At 42.8% G+C, this 20668-nt stretch overlaps 1 protein-coding gene across 7 annotated transcripts in view; it reads right to left on the minus strand.

Annotated features, from left to right (window-relative positions):
* Positions 1-20668, minus strand: part of LOC115094262 (protein AF-10-like) — a 132042-nt gene that overhangs the window by 17163 nt on the left and 94211 nt on the right. For 4 of the 7 annotated variants that reach the window (XM_029607126.1, XM_029607128.1, XM_029607124.1 and 1 more), the window contains 2 exons: positions 14845-15018; positions 9020-9090 (listed from right to left, as the gene is read on the minus strand). In XM_029607126.1, coding sequence (XP_029462986.1) covers positions 9020-9090; positions 14845-15018 — 245 coding nt within the window. The remainder of the gene's footprint in view (positions 1-9019; positions 9091-14844; positions 15019-20668) is intronic. The other 3 variants (XM_029607125.1, XM_029607127.1, XM_029607131.1) reach the window with 3 other exon arrangements.

Raw genomic sequence — 20668 nt, forward strand, 5'->3', positions numbered from 1 at the left:
CGCCTCCCCACGTATTTAACAGATAGGACAAAATACGTTGCGGATCACAAATACGTGGAAAACGGATACCCACCCCTAAAAATCTTTAGTGAGCTCTGAGAGCTGGGTCCATGTCAGTGCCATCAGATGACATCACCTCACATGTTATGGTTAGTTCAAGCCTGCTTCTTCACAGAGAATGCCTGTGCTAGCACATCCATAAACTAAAAACTTTCTGTTATGTGCCTAGCACAGAAAGTACGAAACAAACTACAGTACTAATGCACATATCCAGCACATCCATAAATAAATGGCCTGAACTAATGTGCAAAACCAGTAGAGGATATGAGAAAGCCAGTAACAAATGTAATAATTTGCTTAAGAGACTGGATGTGCACTAATTGATGTGCCCAGAATGAAAACTTCAGTGGAGGTATGCAGAGTCAGCAGAGAATACGAGAAACTAAATGCCATGGGCATGCCTACTACCAATACAAAAAAATTGGACATATGCATGACTATACGCATGCACAGCACATTTGAGAAGCTCGACAATGTACATTACTGAGCATTCCAAGCACAAAATGTGAAAAAAAGCCACAGAAATGTGTAGCAGTGCAAATACCCATAATGTCAGAAGCCCTAAGTCATCTGCTCTGATGGATATGTCTAGCACAGAAAGTAAGGAAAGCAGAGTTGCTTACCTGTAACAGGTGTTCTCACAGGACAGCAGGATGTTAGTCCTCACATATGGGTGACATCATCAGGTTGGAGCCCAATCATGGAACACTTTTGTCAAAGTTTCTAGAACTTTGCTGGATGCAGGTTTAGTACCATACTGAGCATGCCCAGTAGGTGCCAGTCAGAGGTCCCCCTTCAGTCTCATGTATAGCAAGAAGTACGTGCGAAAAATAAAATAAATCGCAAGCGAACCCAACTCCGCAGGGTGGCGGGCGGGTTTCTTGAGGACTAAACATCCTGCTGTCCTGTGAGAACACCTGTTACAGTTAAGCAACTCTGCTTGTCACAGGACAAGCAGGATGGTAGTCCTCATGAAGGGGTCTGAACGCTTCAACGGTTACACTCACATATGGGTGAGTAGCGAGCTGAGGATGCCCGAGCAACGCACCAAATGCACCCAAAAGACGTGCAACAGGCACAACAACAGGGGTGGTTTTGGGTAGTAGGGCATCCTGAAAACCCTAAACAGATCGCTGGTAGGATGTTGGGTAATTAACCTGAGAATAAGTTGCGTAGAATAGACTGGCCAAAAATGGAATCTTGCCTGCCAGCCTTATCTAAGCAATAATGGGCTGCAAAGTTATGGAGAGAGCTCCAGGTCGCAGCCTTACATATATCAATAAGAGGCACCGAACAAAGGTGTGCCACTGAGGTTGCCACGGCCCTAACAGAGTGTGCTTTCACACGGTCTTGTAGTGGAATGCCTGCTTGCTGGTAGCAAAAGGAGATCCTTTCCTCCTGGTTGGCGGACTGTGTCTGTTTTCCCACTGGATTTCCCAATTTGATGTTATCGAAAGAAACAAATAGAATGGACTTCCTGTGGGCTGTCGTGCACTCTAGATAAAAGGCTAGGGCACATTTGCAGTCCAGGGAATGTAGAGCCTGTTCTCCTGGGTTTGAATGGGGCCTTGGAAAGAAAGTAGGTAAGATGATGGATTCATTAAGATGAAATTCCGACACTAGCTTTGTTAAAATCTTAGGGTGTGTATGGAGGTCCACTCTGAAATGCAGAATTTTGGTGTAAGGAGGGTGGGTGACTAATGCCTGTAACTCACTAACTCTGTGAGCGGATGTGATAGCGAGAAGAAAAATCACTTTCCAAGTGAGATAGCGGAGATCGCAGGAGTGGAGAGGCTCAAACGGAGGTTTCATGAGCCGTCCTAAGACCACTTTAAGGTCCCAAGCAGGGGCCGGAGGGCGCAATGGAGGTTTCAGGTGGAGCAAACCTCTCAAAGCGTGTGACTAAGGGTTGTGTCGAAATAGAGACATCTCCCATTCCATTGTGGAAAGCGGCTACCGCACTGACATGCACCCTTATAGAGGACATTTTCAGGCCTGACTTGGACAAGTGCCAGAGATAGTCCAGAAAATTTGCGGTGGAACAAGCAAAGGGGTCTATGGACATGGACGTGCACCAGACCATAAACCTTTTCCACTTAGAACGATAAGACCGTCTCGTGGAAGGCTTTCGTGAAGCTACCAGGACTAGGGATACAGACTCTGAAAGGTTAAGGGGTTGAAGTATTAACCTTTTAACATCCAGGCAGTCAGAGACAGGGCCTGGAGGTTGGGGTGGCGTAGGCACCCGTTGTTCTGAGTTATCAGAAGTGGCTCCTTCCCTAGAGGGATGTGCTGGCGAACTGATAGGTCCCGGAGGATTGGGAACCAGGCTTGGCGTGGCCAGTGAGGGGCTATGAGAATCATTAAACCCTTGTCCCTTCGTAACTTCACGAGAGTCTTCAATATGAGTGGAAGTGGCGGGTACGCGTACAGGAGTCCGCTGGACCACGAGAGGGCAAAGGTGTCCCTCGGCTATGAGTGGCGACTGCGAGAGAGTGAACAGAAGTTCTCTACTTTGCGGTTGTGAATGGACGCAAAGAGATCTATTTGTGGATAACCCCAACATTGGAAGATTTTGTCCGCTACCGTGGGGTTGAGAGACCATTCGTGCGGATGAAAGGTCCGGCTCAACCTGTTCGCCAGAACATTGTCCACACCCGCCAAGTAGGTTGTCTGAAGTACATGGAGTGGGAAAGAGCCCATGCCCATATCTGTGCAGCTTTATGACACAGAAGGTAGGAGCCCGTTCCCCCTTGCTTGTTGATTTACCACATCGCTACCTGGTAGTCTGTTTGAATCAGGATGGTCTTGTTTGAGAGGCAATCCTGAAAGACTTTGAGGGCACAGCTGATCACTCGAAGTTCCAAGAAATTTATCTGATGTTTGGCTTCCTCTGGAGACCAGGGACCCTGAGTCTGTAGGTCGTCGACATGAGCACCCCAACCTAGATTGGAGGCGTCTGTTAGGATAATTTGAGGTTCTGGAACCTGAAAGGGAAGGCTTTGAAGGAGGTTGGAGAGCTGCATCCACCAGGCCAGCGACAGGCGGAGCTGCTTAGTAACATGGACAATGCTGGACATTGGATGGAAAGCCTGAGTCCACTGGGACTTCAGAGTCCACTGCATGAATCTCATGGCGAGGCATGTCATTGGAGTGACATGTAAAGAGGATGCCATGTGACCCAGCAAAATGAGGAAATGACGAACTGTCAAGATGCCTGGAATATGTAGTAAGCCAGATTGACAAACTAAAGAGTAGCAAATCACCTGGACCAGATGGTATGCATCCTAGGGTACTGAAGGAACTAAAAAATGAAATTTCTGATCTATTAGTTAAAATTTGTAACCTATCATTAAAATCATCCATTGTACCTGAAGACTGGAAGGTAGCCAATGTAACCCCAATATTTAAAAAAGGCTCCAGGGGCGATCCAGGTAACTATAGACCAGTGAGCCTGACTTCAGTGTCGGGACAAATAGTAGAAACTATTCTCAAGATCAAAATCGTAGAGCATATAGAAAGACATGGTTTAATGGAACACAGTCAACATGGATTTACCCAAGGGAAGTCTTGCCTAACAAATCTGCTTCATTTTTTTGAAGGGGTTAATAAACATGTGGATAAAGGTGAACCAGTAGATGTAGTGTATTTGGATTTTCAGAAGGCATTTGACAAAGTCCCTCTTGAGAGGCTTCTAAGAAAACTAAAAAGTCATGGGCTAGGAGGCGATGTCCTTTCGTGGATTACAAACTGGTTAAAAGACAGGAAACAGAGAGTAGGATTAAATAGTCAATTTTCTCAGTGGAAAAGGGTAAACAGTGGAGTGCCTCAGGGATCTGTACTTGACTGGTGCTTTTCAATATATATATATATATATATATATATATATATATATATATATATATATATATATATATATATATATATATATATATAAATGATCTGGAAAGGAATACGATGAGTGAGGTTATCAAATTTGCGGATGATACAAAATTATTCAGAACATAAGAACATAAGAAAATGCCATACTGGGTCAGACCAAGGGTCCATCAAGCCCAACATCCTGCTTCCAACAGTGGCCAATCCAGGCCACAAGAACCTGGCAAGTACCCAAAAGTACCCAGAGTAGTTAAATCACAAGCAGATTGTGATACATTACAAGAGGACCTTGCAAGACTGGAAGATTGGGCATCCAAATGGCAGATGAAATTTAATGTAGACAAGTGCAAGGTGTTGCATATAAGGAAAAATAACCCTTGCTATAGTTGCACGAATTTAAGTTCCATATTAGGAGCTACCACCCAGGAAAAAGATCTAGGAATCATAGTGGATAATACTTTAAAATAGTCAGCTCAGTGTGCTGCAGCAGTCAAAAAAAGCAAACAATGTTAGGAATTATTAGGAAGGGAATGGTTAATAAAACGGAAAATGTCATAATGCCTCTGTATCGCTCCATGGTGTGACTGCACCTGGAATACCTTGTACAATTCTGGTCGCCGCATCTCAAAAAAGATATAGTTGCAATAGAGAAGGTACAGAGAAGGGCACCAAAACAATAAAGAGGATGGAACAGCTCCCCTATGAGGAAAGACTGAAGAGGTTAGAGCTGTTCAGCTTGGAGAAGAGACGGCTGAGGGGGGATATGATAGAGGTCTTTAAGAACATGAGAGGTCTTGAACGAGTAGATGTGACTCGGTTATTTACACTTTCGAATAATAGAAGGACTAGGGGGCATTCCATGAAGTTAGCAAGTAGCACATTTAAGACTAATTGGAGAAAATTATTTTCACTCAACGCGCAATAAAGCTCTGGAATTTGTTGCCAGAGGATGTGGTTAGTGCAGTTAGTGTAGCTGGGGTCAAAAAAGGTTTGGATAAGTTCTTGGAGGAGAAGTCCATTAACTGCTATTAATCAAGTTTACTTAGGGAATAGCCACTGCTATTAATTGGTGTTTGGGTAATTGCCAGGTTCTTGTGGCCTGGTTTGACCTCTGTTGGAAACAGGATGCTGGGCTTGAAGGACCCTTGGTCTGACCCAGCATGGCAATTTCTTATGTTCTTAAGTTAATGTCGATTCTGGAGACATTGTGCGAGGGATATGAGAGCACGAGCTTGATCCTGAGGGAGGAATGCTTTTGCCTGCATGGTGTTCCATCTCAAACCCTATCCTTCATAGGAGCCGACCTGAACTAGGCTGGACTTGGGGAAGTTGATCAGAAACCCGAGAGACAGCAACATATGGATAGTTAGACATAAGGAGGCTAGTGTATCCCTTTGAGTTGGATCCCTTATCAGCCAATCGTCGAGATAAGGGTAGACATGGATGCCTTGACATCTCAGGTAGGCCGTGACCACTACGAGGCACTTGGTAAAGACTCAAGGTGCGGATGCTAGGCCGAACGGCAGTACTTGTTACTGAAAGTGCTGGGGCAGACCAGGAATTGAAGGAATTTGCGGTGAAGACGGAGTGATCGAGATGTGTGTATACGTGTCCTGAAGCTCTAGAGAGCAAAGCCAATCTCCTCTTTGTAGAAGAGGAAGTAGAGAGCCCAAGGTTATCATCCTGAACTTTTCCTTCTGCAGATATTTGTTTAAGGCACGCAGGTCCAGTATTGGACGAATGCCCCCTGATTTTTTTGGGATGAGGAAATACCTGGAATAGACCCCCTGCCCAGAGGGGGGCACTGGTTCTACTGCCCGGATTTCAGGAGGGTTGAAACCTCCTCCTCCAGAAGAGAGGAGTGGTTGGATGTCGGCCGAGGTGGGGAGTCTGCTGGTACAGATAGAAAGTTGAAGTGGTAACCTTGGGTCAGTACAACAAGTACCCACTGATCTGAAGTGATCGTGTGCCATATGTTGATGAAGTGGTACAACTGACTGCCGACGGGTACGGACGGTAGAGGAGATTGGCTTATGCTCTCCAGCGAGGAGTCAATATCCAGCTGTTGGGCCCGGTGGAGGGACTGGCTGAGTCTTCTGAGGCCGGGATTGTCTGGCCTGACCTTTCTGGTAAGGTCTGGAGGGGCGACCTCTAGTAGCAGGAGGATAATATCTCCGTGGCTTGAAGGATGGCCACTTAGAGTCTCTTTGGAATGTCCTTTTAGAGGTGGACAGGAAATCAAAAGGCACGGACAAAAGCTGGCGTAATGTCTCGTGGTGGTCTTTGAGCAGTGCTATAGTCTCCTGGATTTTGTCCCTGAAGAGACTGTCTCCAGGTCAGGGTAGGTCAGCCAAATCTGTCCTGTACCTCTGGTCTTAAGTCAGAGGACTTCAGCCAGGCCCACCTTCGTGCACTAATTCTGCTGCGGACATCCTAGAGGCAGTGTCAAAAATATCAAAGGCAGCGCGGACCTCGTGCTTGCCAGCAACTCGACCCTTCTGAGCCAGGGCATTCAGTTGATCCTGAAGCTGGTCAGGTAAAGACTCAGAGAAATCCTGGATCTTCTTGAATAGGTCTCTGTTATACTGGGTCATGTATAACTGGTAGGAAGCAATGCAAGAAATAAGCATTGATCCATGGAAAACACTACGGGCAAATGCATCGAAGGACCTCTGTTCTTTCCCTGGAGGAATGGAAGAATGAGGTTTAGAAAGTTGTGCTTTTTTCTGGGCTGACGCCACAACCACAGAATGGTGATCCAGCTGTGGTTTTTGGAAACCAGGGGCTGTCTGTACCAGGTAAGTGGCATCTGTTTTCCGATTTACCGGTGGTACAGAGCCTGGATGCTTCCAATTCCTCTTCAGCAAGTCCCGGAGAACTTCATGAACAGGTATGGACATGGTCTCCTTGGGTGCAACTACAAATTAGAGCACTTCCAGCATTTTATGTCTGGAGTCCTCTTCTGTCTGAAGTTGGAATGGTATGGCTTCAGACATTTCCTTTATAAAATTAATAAAGGACAGGTCCTCTGGAGGAGAACATCTTCTCTCCTCAGGGGGAGACTGCTTTGAGGATAGATCATCAGTATCTTGGGAAGAATCATTGGTCCAAGGATCGTAAGGTTGATCACCGGCTCCCATAGGATCTCCAGAGGGGAGTAATGGTGCTATTCCTGAAGGATCAGGCCTAGGCCGATGGCATCAATGGTGGCACCGATTGAGGACGATGCGGTATCGATGGCAGAATAGGCACCGATGGAACCGGTGACAGACAGGCGAATCAGTGGCAAGATCCCAGATGGTCCAGGGATAGGTTCCAGCATCGCTGTTTCCTCATCTTCCAATGACAAAGGTATTGGCGAGGAAGGCGGTGGACATACCGGTATCCTCGGTTCCACCGATGGAAGGGCACTGATCAGCGCATCCAGTCTGCCAAGTAGCGGCGCGAGCGCCATGGGTATCGGGTCGGTGACTGGGGCTGGTCTCAGTGTCGGCGCTGATGGAGGTTAGAAGCCCTGCAAGTGCTTTACCGATGGCCTCTTGGATCATCCGATCCAATTCCTTGCAGAAGTCTGGGGCATGCAACCCCAGCTCCGGAGTAGGAGGCAATACTAGCATAGCCGGAGGGTCCACCAGTGAAAGTGAAGTCGCGGCTCCCGGCACCAATGAAAGTGGGGAGCGCCTCGGTGACCCAGTCGCAGAGGAGGATGGTGTCTTCTCTGGACGGGATTTCTATGTCGGTGGCTCTGTCGACGCAGAGGGCTTGCCTGGATCAGCGGACTGAGCCTTCCGATGGCGGTGTCGATGCTTTTCACGATGTTCTCCTTTGTCCTTCTCCAGAGCTGATAAGGAAGAAGTCGACACCTTCTGAGTAGTCTGTGCCGGTCGGGCAGCACCAGTGTTCCCACTGCTGGTGAGAGGTCGATGGCACCGGCTCAGACAATGTCTAAGCGGTCAATGGAGTCTGAGGCTTTGCCTGAAAAAGAAACTCCATCTTCTCTGAACAGGCCTTTCGGCCCTTCAGTGTCATTTGGGCACATTTGGTGCAAGTTAGGATGTCATGGTCGGACCCCAAACATAACACACAAACCCTATGCGGGTCTGTGATGGGCATTGTCCAAGGACGCCATGGCTTCGACAAAAATTTAGCCGCGGTGCAGTCGATGGCCTTACCTTTCAACCGCGGAGTACGGAATCGATATGGGTAGAATTTTTTGAAAGTTTTGAAAGAAGTTCCGTGAAGAAAATTCCTGTCAGGAATCTCTAGAGAGCTCCTTAACCCGCGTGGCTACTGGTGCACAGAAAAAAAAAAAAAGAGAGACTGAAGGGGGACCCCTGCTGGATGCAGGGTTAGTACCATGCTGGGCATGCCCAGTAGGTGCCAGTCAAAGTTCTAGAAACTTTGACACAAGTGTTCCGTGATTGGGCTCCATCCTGATGTCACCCATATGTGCGGACTACCATCTTGTTTGTCCTGTGAGAATTCAATGATATATGCACATGCCCAACATAGAAATGTGAGAAATAACATACCTTATTGACATACACAGGACAGAATGAGAAGACCCCAATGCCATGTGCATTAATGAACATGTCCCACACAGAATGCAACAAACTCCACAACATGCACCAATAAGCATGCCTGACACAGAATGCATGTCTTGTGTGCTAATGTGGATGCCCAAGAAACAAGAATCTAAATAATAATTCATGTGTATGAAATAAAAAAAGAGTAAGGAAATCCAGGGGAAAAAACCATCATAAACAAAAAATGAAATGGTGTGATAGGACTTCATAAATCAATCACACAGTGACGAACTATCACTGTGCATGCATTATAATCCTATCGAACATTTTCATGAAATTTCAAACACTAAAATGTGTTGCAGTTTTAGCACAAAACAAGTCATAAAATCCAAAATCTAAAATATTTCTTATTTTTTAAACAAATGTCTTTATGCAGAGTCAAAGAATGAAAATCTTCAAAAGACACAAGCTGTCAATCAGCATTCAAAGTAAGTCCCTGAAAAGCTAGCAGTCAGATACCAAAAGACTTAAGAGAGCAGGAAGAGCATGCATACCTGCACTGGAAGAGGAGGAGTTTTCTGACGAGGTAACCAGCTTCCCAGGCCTGAGCTCTTTATATCAACTGCTTTAATAAGAATATAAGAGTAAAGCGTTTTATTTCCAGATATTCAACCAAAAATGCACCAAAAGCTAAAACTAAAGGTTGACATTTATATTTTCTTCCAGGACAGACCCCTCCCTTTATATGTGGCATTCTTAGCTGTAATAGCTCCAAATTACACACCTCTGTCAGGTCTGCGCCCTGCTGGAGCTGCAGCAGTACATCACTGGGTGGAATCATGAGGAAACTACAACTAAATGAACTATCTTCCGGCCTGAAAAGATGGGGAATCTTGATGGTGAAAGCCCTTGGAATAGTCTGATGAAAAGGGTAAAGTTCAGACAAGACAGAATCTTATGGGATTATTCTGGCAGAGAAGGAAGAAAGGCCATACTTATTTAATTCTCAAACTATTGCTGCTTCTCTTTAATAAAATAAATATTGCAAAGTATGAAAGCAATTCAGGATTGGCTAATGGAGAATGAATTATTTTTAAACTGCAGTAAAACAAATATATAATGGTTGGGGAGCTCATTACCTTTGACACCAATGACTGAATTTTGAGAACTGTATGTTGTACGTTGACAGTAAAAGCTGAATCTGGTAACCTAGGTGTTATGTTGGATTTGGCACGGACGTTAAAGGCCCAGGTAAAAGGAATAGCCCAGAGAGCATTATTCGAACTAAAGGTTCCGAGACCATTAAGAAATGTGTTGCCTTTAGAGGACTTTCGATTGATTGTACGTGACTTAGGAGTTACCATAGACAATCACCTAAACCTTAAGAAATTCATCAGCTCTATCATGAAAGAATGTTACTTCAAACTAAACACTCAAAAAAAAAAAAAAAAAAAAACCACACAAGACCTCTACTACACTCCAATGATTTCCGCACGGTCCTACAAGCCACTATTTTCACCAAACTTGATTACTGCAATACCCTATTAGGCCTCCCCCAAGGCTTCCATCAAACCACTCCAAATGCTCCAAAACTCTGCAGCTAGAATCCTTACCAACACTGGCAAGAGAGACCACATTACTCCCATCCTCGGAGACCTCCATTGGGCTCCCCATTTCCTTCAGAATCCTCTACAAAACCCTCACTATCATTCATAAAACCCTTCATAACCAAGATATTCACTGGCTCCAGGACGCCCTACAGTTACACACCCCCAACAGACCCACCTACAAAGGAACCCTTCGCTCTCCCTCTCCCAACCTTACTCACTTCAACTCCACAAAAGAACGCGCACTAACCGTTGCTGGGCCCACTATCTGGAACTCCATGCCCCCCTGACCTGCGCCAAGAGCACTGCCTACAGAAATTAAAAAAAAAAAAAGCTAAAAACCTGGGTTTTCAAGCAGGCTTTCGCATAGTTCCACCTTCCCATCTCTCCCCTACTCCCCCTCACATTGACCTCCCCCCTTCCACTCGCTCCCCCCCCCCCCCCACTACGCCTGCCGCACCTCCTGCTACATGCCTCTTGCAACTCTGTAAATAATCCTCCCCTGTTGAATCATCATATTGTTGTTGCCTATCTTTACTCTACCTGCCATTTTAAGCTCTGTTTATATACTTCCTTTTCCTTTGTTAATCTGTGAAAACGAATTTCGGTATAGAAAAAAACTCTAAATAAAATTGTCCAGGTACTAGTTCTCAGCTATTTAGATTATTGTAATGCAATTTACGTGGGAATGCCAGTAAATTTGGTAAAAGTGCTTCAATTGATACAAAATGCTGCTGTTAGGGTGAGTTTTAATTTACCTTGGGGGGGGGGGGGGGGGCATCTGTAAAGCTTTTTTTTTTTGGTTTTTTTTTTTTTTAATATTAAAGTTCCATTGGCTCCCAGTAAATCATCAAATTCAGTTTAAGATGTACACTTTAATATATAAATCAATCATGTAGGAATTGTACAGATTGTTTGGAAAGTTAGATAAATATGTACCTAATCATAGCTTAAGATCATCCTCTGAAGAATTATTGAGAATAACCAAAAATAAACTGTGTACTAGTTAAAGAGCTAACATAACACCCAAAAACGCCAAACAGTTTTTAAACAAATTTTGTAAGACCCTCTATTCACGAGAAGACATATTATGTGTTCAACCCATTTCTCATAGGGGTCACTATTGCTTTTAATCATTCAAAAGTTCAATTTTTGTTATCTTTTTCAAAAATTTTTTTTTTTTTTTTTTTTTTTTTTTAAAGTTCCTCAACCAATTTTTTGCAACGGGTACTTATCCGCGCTGAATGTGATCGAGAATACAATGGTATATGATGGACCAGCACTACCTAGGAGTGGATGCGCTGGAGAATCACTGCCATGGGATGCACCTTGCAGGTTCAAACTGAACAGCGTGAAAGGACGAGAGAGAGATCACAGCTGCTTTTGATTTACCAGCACACATCGGGAGAGAACGTGATAGAGAACTGCCTCCCTGGTACGCTTTATGCTGTTTAGATAAGAGCGTATGGGACAGAGTTTGCCGTTTTTTGGAGCGCTACATGGACAGCTTTCCTCCTTGGTTTTTCGTAATGTGTGAGTCTTGAACATATGTTTTAGTTACAAATAGAGAAAAATTGTAATCAGACTGACAGCGTTTGGGTGCGAGGACGTGAGAGGGAACTACTACCAGTCACCGGAAGGGGTGGTACCAAGCGCTGACATTCGTATAAACAGCTTCCGTTGGGTTGCCATTGTTGAAATACAGCGGGCTGAAATGCAGCCTGTGTGAAAAAATTGACCGGCACAGAATAAAGACGCCGTAAGAAGAAGTTTTCTACAAAGCATCTGAATTGGTTTCCTCCTTTACCCCTGAAGCAGGACAGCGGTCCGAAACATGGCCATGTCGGGTCACCTGGGACCTTTTCAGCGCGGATAAGTACCCGTTGCAAAAAATTGGTTGAGGAACTTTTAAAAAAAAAAAAATTTTTGAAAAAGATAACAAAAATTGAACTTTTGAATGATTAAAAGCAATAGTGACCCCTATGAGAAACGGGTTGAACACATAATATGTCTTCTCGTGAATAGAGGGTCTTACAAAATTTGTTTAAAAACTGTTTGGCGTTTTTGGGTGTTATGTTAGCTCTTTAACTAGTACACAGTTTATTTTTGGTTGTTGACATTGGTGTGTACTAGAGTACACCAGTTGGTGTGAGTGGGTTTTGTTGTGTGAATTATTGAGAATACCATCATAGAAGGATTAATCGGCCAATGAGAAGAAGATCAAGGGCTTTTTCAGTCATAGATGCTATTATGTGGAATAAGCTGTCACTATGGTTACATCAAGAGCAAGGTTATTTGCGCTTTAGAAAACTGTTAAAAGCAGAACTATTTAAAAAGGAATTTAATAATGTAGAAGAGGGAGTGTTGATGTGAAATTTGGGAAGCTTAAGATGCATGTTGTCAATTTTTTTTTAAATCATGTTATTTTGTAATCTGCATTGTACAAAATGGATCTAGCAGAATAAAAGATGTAATAAAAAATAAATAAAAATGCCATGTTTTCTCACAGCACATTAGAACCAACCAAAATATATAAAACTAATATGTTCTGCATGACTGACACTAGATAAGTCAATTTCCACATGATACCTCATGTCTCAAAGAAGAACTGGTAAAGAACTGCTGGAAAAGACTGCATTTAAAATGTTGACCTTAAAACTACCGGACACCATTTATGTCCAATTAAAAGATTAGCTGAAAACAAATAAATGGCATGTCTGATTATTTCCTACCACATCAGTGGTGAACTCCATATCATAATCAATAGTGTGAGTATTTTATTTTTTTTTTAAACTTTTGGACGATAACAAATCAAAACAGTCAAAGCATCACATCTGAATATCTAAATTACATATGTCACAAAAATTTGCAATCATGCTCAAGTCTATGCATTGTACAGATTCATCAATGGGGCACCAGCACCTGTGAACTGCTTTGATTATTACCAAAAGGCTAGGTATAGCATGAGAATTAAATAAACTAAACCAGAGTAAGGACAGGTAACTTGCACCTTCTGATCAACTTGCCAGTTTACCAATATACAAACGTCCATACAGAACCATTACCAACATCACTTTTTCTTCACTAATCCCAGGATCGGCATCACAGCATTAAAATAAAGTAGTTAACTCAAACTCATCAATGAGATATCAGAATCCAATCCCAGCAAGTATACCTAACCACATATCTCCACTCATCCTCTTGGTGTCCTGGTCCCATGGCATCCAATGCTCATAAACATTACCTGTATCATGGTATCAGAAACGTTATCAACTGGATTCAGACACTCCACAATCAGGCAGTACATAAATCAAATCCAGTACATATACTCATCCTGTGCACATGTTGTATTTTATTTGTTTAAGGTGGCTTACTGAACATATACTAACATCAGGAAAAGAATTGCTAACCTAGAGCTGTCAAGTTCACAGGCACCTTACAAAAGAAAGAAAGACGTACTCTGAGGGGCCTCTAATGAGTAATGACATTTTGGATAAAGCTCTAAGCCCTTCTAACCTAGCAGAAAACATCTGTTATGCCCCTTCTTGTTAAATGTAATGTTTTCCTCCCCTCTCTTAAGAGACAGGCTTTCATTTTCTTCTCAAACATTATCATATCTGAATGGTCCATGAATGCAATCCTGTCTATGTTTTAGAAGCTTTTCTTACATCGTCAACATGTCACCCAATTGTATCCTTTAATTTTCCTGACACACCCTCTTCAGTCTTTAAATCAGGAGCCAAACTGGCAAAGTTCTGTCCTGGATACAGAGCCTAAGAAGTGTTCCTGAGGTAGCTGACAGGTATGTCTGTAGGATAGCTCTGGGGACCTTCCTCACTCCTTGAGTTCAACCAGACTAGTCCAGAAGCATAGGTCATGCTTCCCAACCAGCAGATGGAGACAGAGAAAATGTATGCCAACATCACTCCTTGGATGCTGCTCTCAGCCTGCCAGTATTCTATGTAACATGCTAAATAAAGTGTAAACATCTACCCTGCCTTGCAACCAAAGGACTTCTAGGAAATAAGCAGGTAAACCTTCAAAACATGCAGAACAGCATGCAAGGAACTTTACAAAATTCCTCTTCTGAGAATAACCCAAAACATGGTTCCATCAATACTTAATCCCAGATAAATTTCTTCCAGCAAATGTCTTTACCTAGTAAAACTCAGCAAGCACTACATAATGACTTTTGACAATTAGGAAGGGTCAGAATGCTAAGCTCAACTGGAAGAGGAAGTCCCTAGACTAATCATCCCAGGTGTAGCCCCAATCTACCAATTTTTTCTTCATCTGGCCTAACACCAGGAATCACACAGCACAAGATGCTTGCCTACCCTCTGCTGGCAACAACTGGCAGGCTGAGTGCAACACAGAACTTATAACACCTGATGTTCTCTGTCTCCATCTGTTGACTGAGGAGCTTAATCCATGTGTCTGGACTAGTCTGGCTAGCTGAAGGAGTAAGCATTACTAATATTTTCTGAAACTTTGCTGGGCTGAATTAGACAGACATTCCCCTTCCCAAGTACGGTACTTCTTGATTTCTTACTGAATACTGTTTGGACAATGTATTATTAGATCAGCTCCTCTTGGATTTTCTAAGTATCTGGGGTCCTGTTCTATTCAACACAATAGCCAACACTTGGGCAATAATCCACATTTCATGGTACGCCATGAGGTTACATAGCATGCAAGCTGTTTCACCACATAATTCCAGTTAATCCAAAGTACTGGACAATCTCAAGAACAGAGGGCCTATTCCTTCTTACCATTTGAAGCTAGTGGAGATAAGAAGGGATTTGCTGCTGGCATCAGAAAAGGAAAGGAAAGCTGTGATTTTATCACCAGTAAGCGCTCCTTCTCCTTGGTCAAGCTCCTGACCTGCTCTTCTAGCTTCTGGCTCTCCACCTGTAGCTGGTGCAGTGACTTCAGGGCCCCAAAAACTAGAAAGAGAGTGAGAGAGAGTCTGATACTAATATTGCTATTTTCAGAGACTTTGGAGCTGTATCTGCTTTGTAAATTGTTTTTTTTTCCAGAGGCCCTGAGGTAGCTGCAAGTAGCAGGTTGATAGATACCCCTTGAGGACCACATTCTTCAACTGTAGGGGCACGCAAATGCTATTTTCAGGAGCATGCTCCTCCAGAGATTTTGTATAGGTAATGATTGCTGCACAAGAAGAATTTTGTATAATAAAAATTGGTTAACAAAAATTTAAAGGGCTACATTTTCAAAGGGCTGCATGAGCCATTAGAGATATAAAAATGCACCAGTTAAGCCCTGGAAGGCTTCTCTGACATATCACTGAAGCCCAATGAAAAACTGAGGAGGAAAGCTGTTCCCCCACCTCCACTACAATGTCCTTCACGCTCACCGATGAGAACATTGCCCTAACCTAAAATTTGTGATTTTGATAGCAACAAGCCCCTGCTACCAGCAAGGGACATCTATGGGAAAAGGAGGGGCATCTGTATTGCATTTAACAGTTTGTCAGATTGGCACTGTATTATGGCAAAAATGGGGGGTTATTTTCTTGTTTTGTGATATAATACCAGGTAATTTTTCCATGCTTATTTCTGTCACAATCACATCCTCAGGCTGAGATCTGACACACAAACAAAACCTAGACAGTAAGGCAAGTGCAAGGTATCTCGTCTGCCCTTCAGTCTCTTCAACACATCAACCACAGGGTTAAAATGCAGAGTCCTTTCTAATCGTGGCCTCTAGAAAGGATAGCATATTCTGTTTCAAAATGTAGCCCCTAGTGTAAAATCGGGACATCCACCAGTCACAGCTATGATTCAACAGACACAAAGTTATAATCAGGAACTTCAAATTATTCATGTAGGCTTTTTCTATAATTGGGCTGATTCTGTGAACTGCCCTTCCTAATGAACTGTGCTGTCTTTGAGATTAAGAGTGCTTTCAGAAAAAGGTAAAGGTGGTGCTTCATAGGATGTTTTATGTCTGTTTTGTCATACTGTATATGCTTTCCAGAAAAAAAGTTGATGTATTTAATATTGCTATTCCCAGTTGTATAACATCTATTATATTACATTTTTTTTGTTGCATAACATTATTTACATGCAAAGAGCAACCACATAGATTTTCTAAATATGAGTTGGGGGTTGTTTTTTTTTGGGGGGGGGGTTGGAGTTTTATGTAGCAGGGGAAGAGGTGCGTGAGATACAGATAATGCCAGGCTTTTAAATGGGTATTATATTTGTTTTTATGGAATCCACTTAGAAAGGATAAGTCGTATGGAGTGGAATACAAATATTTTAAATAAATGAATCAGATCTCAGAGCCAACCATGCATAAATGCACACTGCACAGGTGCTATTCAGCAGTCATGGCACAGGAAATACAGCTGTAGTTGAGTAATACGTGACTGCATCAGCCATTCAGTTTAAAAATGAAACTGATCAACACCAGCAAAATGTATCACACCACCCCACTAAACCAAGAAAAATAATCATAGTCTCTCTATACTCGAGGGCCTGATTTTAAAAAGCATTTACACATGCTAAAAACTGGATTTTATATGTGTAAGTACACTTTACATGTTTAAATGGGCTTTTGAAAATTGCTACAGTCCATGCTACTGAATTATCCATAGGTTATTCACATGTAAGTGTACTTTATGCAGGTAAATGGCTTTTGAAAATTGCTACAGTAGGAGATACTTTTAAACATGTAAAGGAAAATTGGTTCTTACCTTCTAATTTTCATTCCTGAAATACCACAGATCAGTCCAGACGTGGGTTTTGCATCCCTACCAGCAGGTGGAGGCAGAGAACCAAAGACTTTGAGACACTGCTACATAACCAAGAGTGCCACCTGCAGTCCCCTCAGTATTGACCTATACCCAAGCCAAATTAGAGAACAACCACACTAACAATTACCAAAATGAGGAGGGGGGAATGCTGAACCCAAAGGTTGGAGCCCCCTGAAAACAGAATAACCACAAACAACCTGAGGGTTAACAAAACAACCAGGTAATCATCTGAAGGTTCTGTATATATGTACAACCTTACAGTTCTTCCCAGTAAGTATGACCTAAGACTAACTTGCTGCAAAGGTCTTAAGGAAAAATACAGGGGATGGGTCTCCTGACTGATCTGGGATACCTGCTGATTTTTGTTCCTGAAGTAAGAACCAATTTTCTTTTCCTGTTCATACCCCAGATCAGTCAAGACAAGTGGGATGTACCAAAGCAACCCTATCCGGCGCAGGTCCACGAAAGACCCCCCACGCAACATAAGAAATTGCCATACTGGGTCAGACCAAGGGTCCATCAAGCCCAGCAACCTGTTTCCAACAGTGACCAATCCAAGCCATAAGAACCTGGCAAGTACCCAAACATTAAACAGATCCCATGCTACTGATGCTAGTAATAGCAGTGGCTATTCTCTAAGACAACGTGATTAATAGCAGTTAATGGACTTTCTTCCATGAACTTATCCAAACCTTTTTAAAACCCAGCTACACTAACAGTACTAACCACATCCTCTGGCAACAAATTCCAGAGCTTAATTGTGCATTGAGCGAAAAAGAATTTTCTCTAATTAGTTTTAAATGTGCTACTTGCTAACTTCATGGAGTGCCCCCTAGCTCTTCTATTATCCGAAAGAGTAAATAACCGATTCACATCTACTCGTTCAAGACCTCTCATGATCTTAAAGACCTCCATCATATCCCCCCCTCAGCCGTCTCTTCTCCAAGCTGAACATCCCTAACCTCTTCAGCCTTTCCTCATAGGGGAGCTGTTCCATCCCCTTTATCATTTTGGTTGCCCTTCTCTGTACCTTCTCCATCGCAACTATATCTTTTTTTAGATGCGGCAACCAAAATTGTACACAGTATTCAAGGTGTGGTCTCACCATGGAGCGATATAGAGGCATTATGACATTTTCCGTTTCATTCACCATTCCCTTCCTAATAATTCCTAACATTCTGTTTGCTATTTTGACTGCTACAGCACACTGAGCCGGCGATTTCAATGTATTATCCACTATGATGTCTAGATCTTTTTCCTGGGTGGTAGCTCCTAATATTGGAACCTTACAGCATGTATTATTTTTCCCTGTATACATCACCTTGCACTTCACCACATTAAATTTCATCTGCCATTTGGATGCCCAATCTTCCCGTCTCACAAGATCCTCCTGCAATTTGTCACAAACCGCTTGTGATTTAACTACTCTGAATAATTTTATATCATCTGCAAATCTGATTACCGCACTCCTCGTATTTCTTTCCAGTTCATTTATAAATATATTGAAAAGCACCAGTCCAAGTACTGAGGCACTTCATTTTCCACTGAGAAAATTGTCCCTTTAATCCTACTCTCTGTTTCCTGTCTTTCAACCAGTTTGTAATCCACGAAAGGACACCACCTCCTATTCCATAACTTTTTAGTTTCCTTAGAAGCCTCTCATGAGGGACTTTGTCAAACGCCTTCTAAAAATCCAAATAAACTACATCTACTGGCTCACCTTTATCCACATCTTTATTGATCCCTTCAAAAAAATGAAGCAGCTTTGTGAGACAAGACTTACCTTGGGTAAATCCATGATGATTGTGTTCCATTAAACCATGTCTTTCTATAAGCTCTGTGATTTTGATCTTTAGAATAATAGTTTCCACTATTTTTCCCGGCACCGAAGTCAGGCTCACTGTTCTAGTTTCCTGGATTGCCCTGGAGCTCTTTTTAAATATTGGGATTACAGTGGTCACCCTCCAGTCGACAGGTACAATGGATGATTTTAATGATAGGTTACAAATTTTAACTAATAGACATGAAATTTCATTTTTTATTTCTTTCAGAACCCTGGTATGCATACCATCTGGACCAGGTGATTTGCTACTCTTTAGCTTGTCAATCTGGCCTACTCTATCTTCCAGGTTCACAGTGTTTTGGTTCAGTTCATCTGAATCATCACTCTTGATAACCATCTCCAGAACTAGTATCTTCAACATCCTCATTAGTAAACACAGAAGAAAAGAATTAATTTAGTCTTTCTGCAATGGCCTTATCTTTCCTAAGAGCCCCTTTAACCCCTCGGTCATCTAACGGTCCAACCGACTCCCTCACAGGTTTCTTGCTTCGGATATATTTTTAAAGGTTTATGTGTTTTTGCCTCTGCGGCCAACTTCATTTCAAATTCTCTCTTAGCCTGCCTTATCAATGTTTTACACTTAACTTGACAATGCTTATGCTTTTTCCTATTTTCTTCAGATGGATCCTTCTTCCAATTTTTGAAGGATGTTTTTTTGGCTAAAATAGCCTCTTTCACATCACCTTTTAACCATGCCAGTAATCGTTTTGCCTTCCTCCCACCTTTCTCAATGCATGAAATACATCTGGAATGCACTTCTAAGTTTGTATTTTTAAACAATGTCCACGTCTGTTGTATACTTAACTTTTGCAGCTGTACCTTTCAGTTTTTTTTCTCTAGCATATCCTGATGTTATATTTACCCAGTCAATATTGAGGTAATTGAAATCTCCCATTATTAGTACACTGCCAAATTGGTTAGCTTCCCTGATATCTCTTAGCACCTTCGTCAAAGGATATTTCACCTGAAGCTTGAACATCCAACTGGTAATGGCGAGAAAAAATGTGTAAGAAAGACCAGCTCTACAAATCTCCTCTGGCGATACCAACTGACACTCAGGCCATGAGGTCGCCTGTGCTCTAGCAGAGTGTGCATGCAAGCCCTCCGGAATTCTTCTACCTTTACAAATGTAGGCTGAAACAAACATAGAAACATAGAAATGACGGCAGAAGAAGACTCAACGGCCCATCCAGTCTGCCCAGCAAGCTTCACTCACCTTTTCTCTCATACTTATCTGTTTCTCTTAGCTCTTGGTTCTATTTCCCTTCCACCCCCACCCCTATTGTAGAGAGCAGTGATGGAGCTGCATCCAAGTGAAACACCTAGCTTGATCAGTTAGGGGTAGTAGGGGTAGTAACCGCCGCAATAAGCAAGCCACACCCATGCTTATTTGTTTTACCCAGACTATGTTATACAGCCGTTATTGGTTGTTTTTTTCTTCTCCCCTGCCGCTGACGCATGAAGTATCAGGTTTTTTTCTCCCCTGCCGTTGAAGCAGAGAGCCACGCTGGATATGCATTGAAAGTGAAGTATCAGGCACATTTGGTTTGGGGTAGTAACCGCCGTAACAAGCCAGCTACTCCCCGCTTTGTGATTGCGAATCCTTTTTTTCTTCTCCCCTGCCGTTGAAGCTATGCTGGATATGTGTGAAGCATCAGTTTTTCTTTTCCCCTGCTGTTGAAGCAGAGAGCTATGCTGGAAATGTGTGATGTATCAGTCTCTCTCCCATGCCTTGAAGCAAAGAGCCTTGCTGGATATGCATTGAAAGTGAAGTATCAGGCACATTTGGTTTGGGGTAGTAACCGCCATAACAAGCCAGCCACTCCCCGCTTTGTGAGTGCGAACCCTTTTTTCTTCTCCCCTGCCGTTGAAGCAGAGCTCTGCTAGATGTGTGAAGTTTCAGTTATTCTTCTCCCCTGCTGTTGAAGCAGAGATGCTGTATATGCATTGAAAGTGAAGTATCAGGCATATTTGG

Source organism: Rhinatrema bivittatum, chromosome 6, assembly GCF_901001135.1.
Source record: "Rhinatrema bivittatum chromosome 6, aRhiBiv1.1, whole genome shotgun sequence".
Taxonomy (NCBI): domain Eukaryota; kingdom Metazoa; phylum Chordata; class Amphibia; order Gymnophiona; family Rhinatrematidae; genus Rhinatrema; species Rhinatrema bivittatum.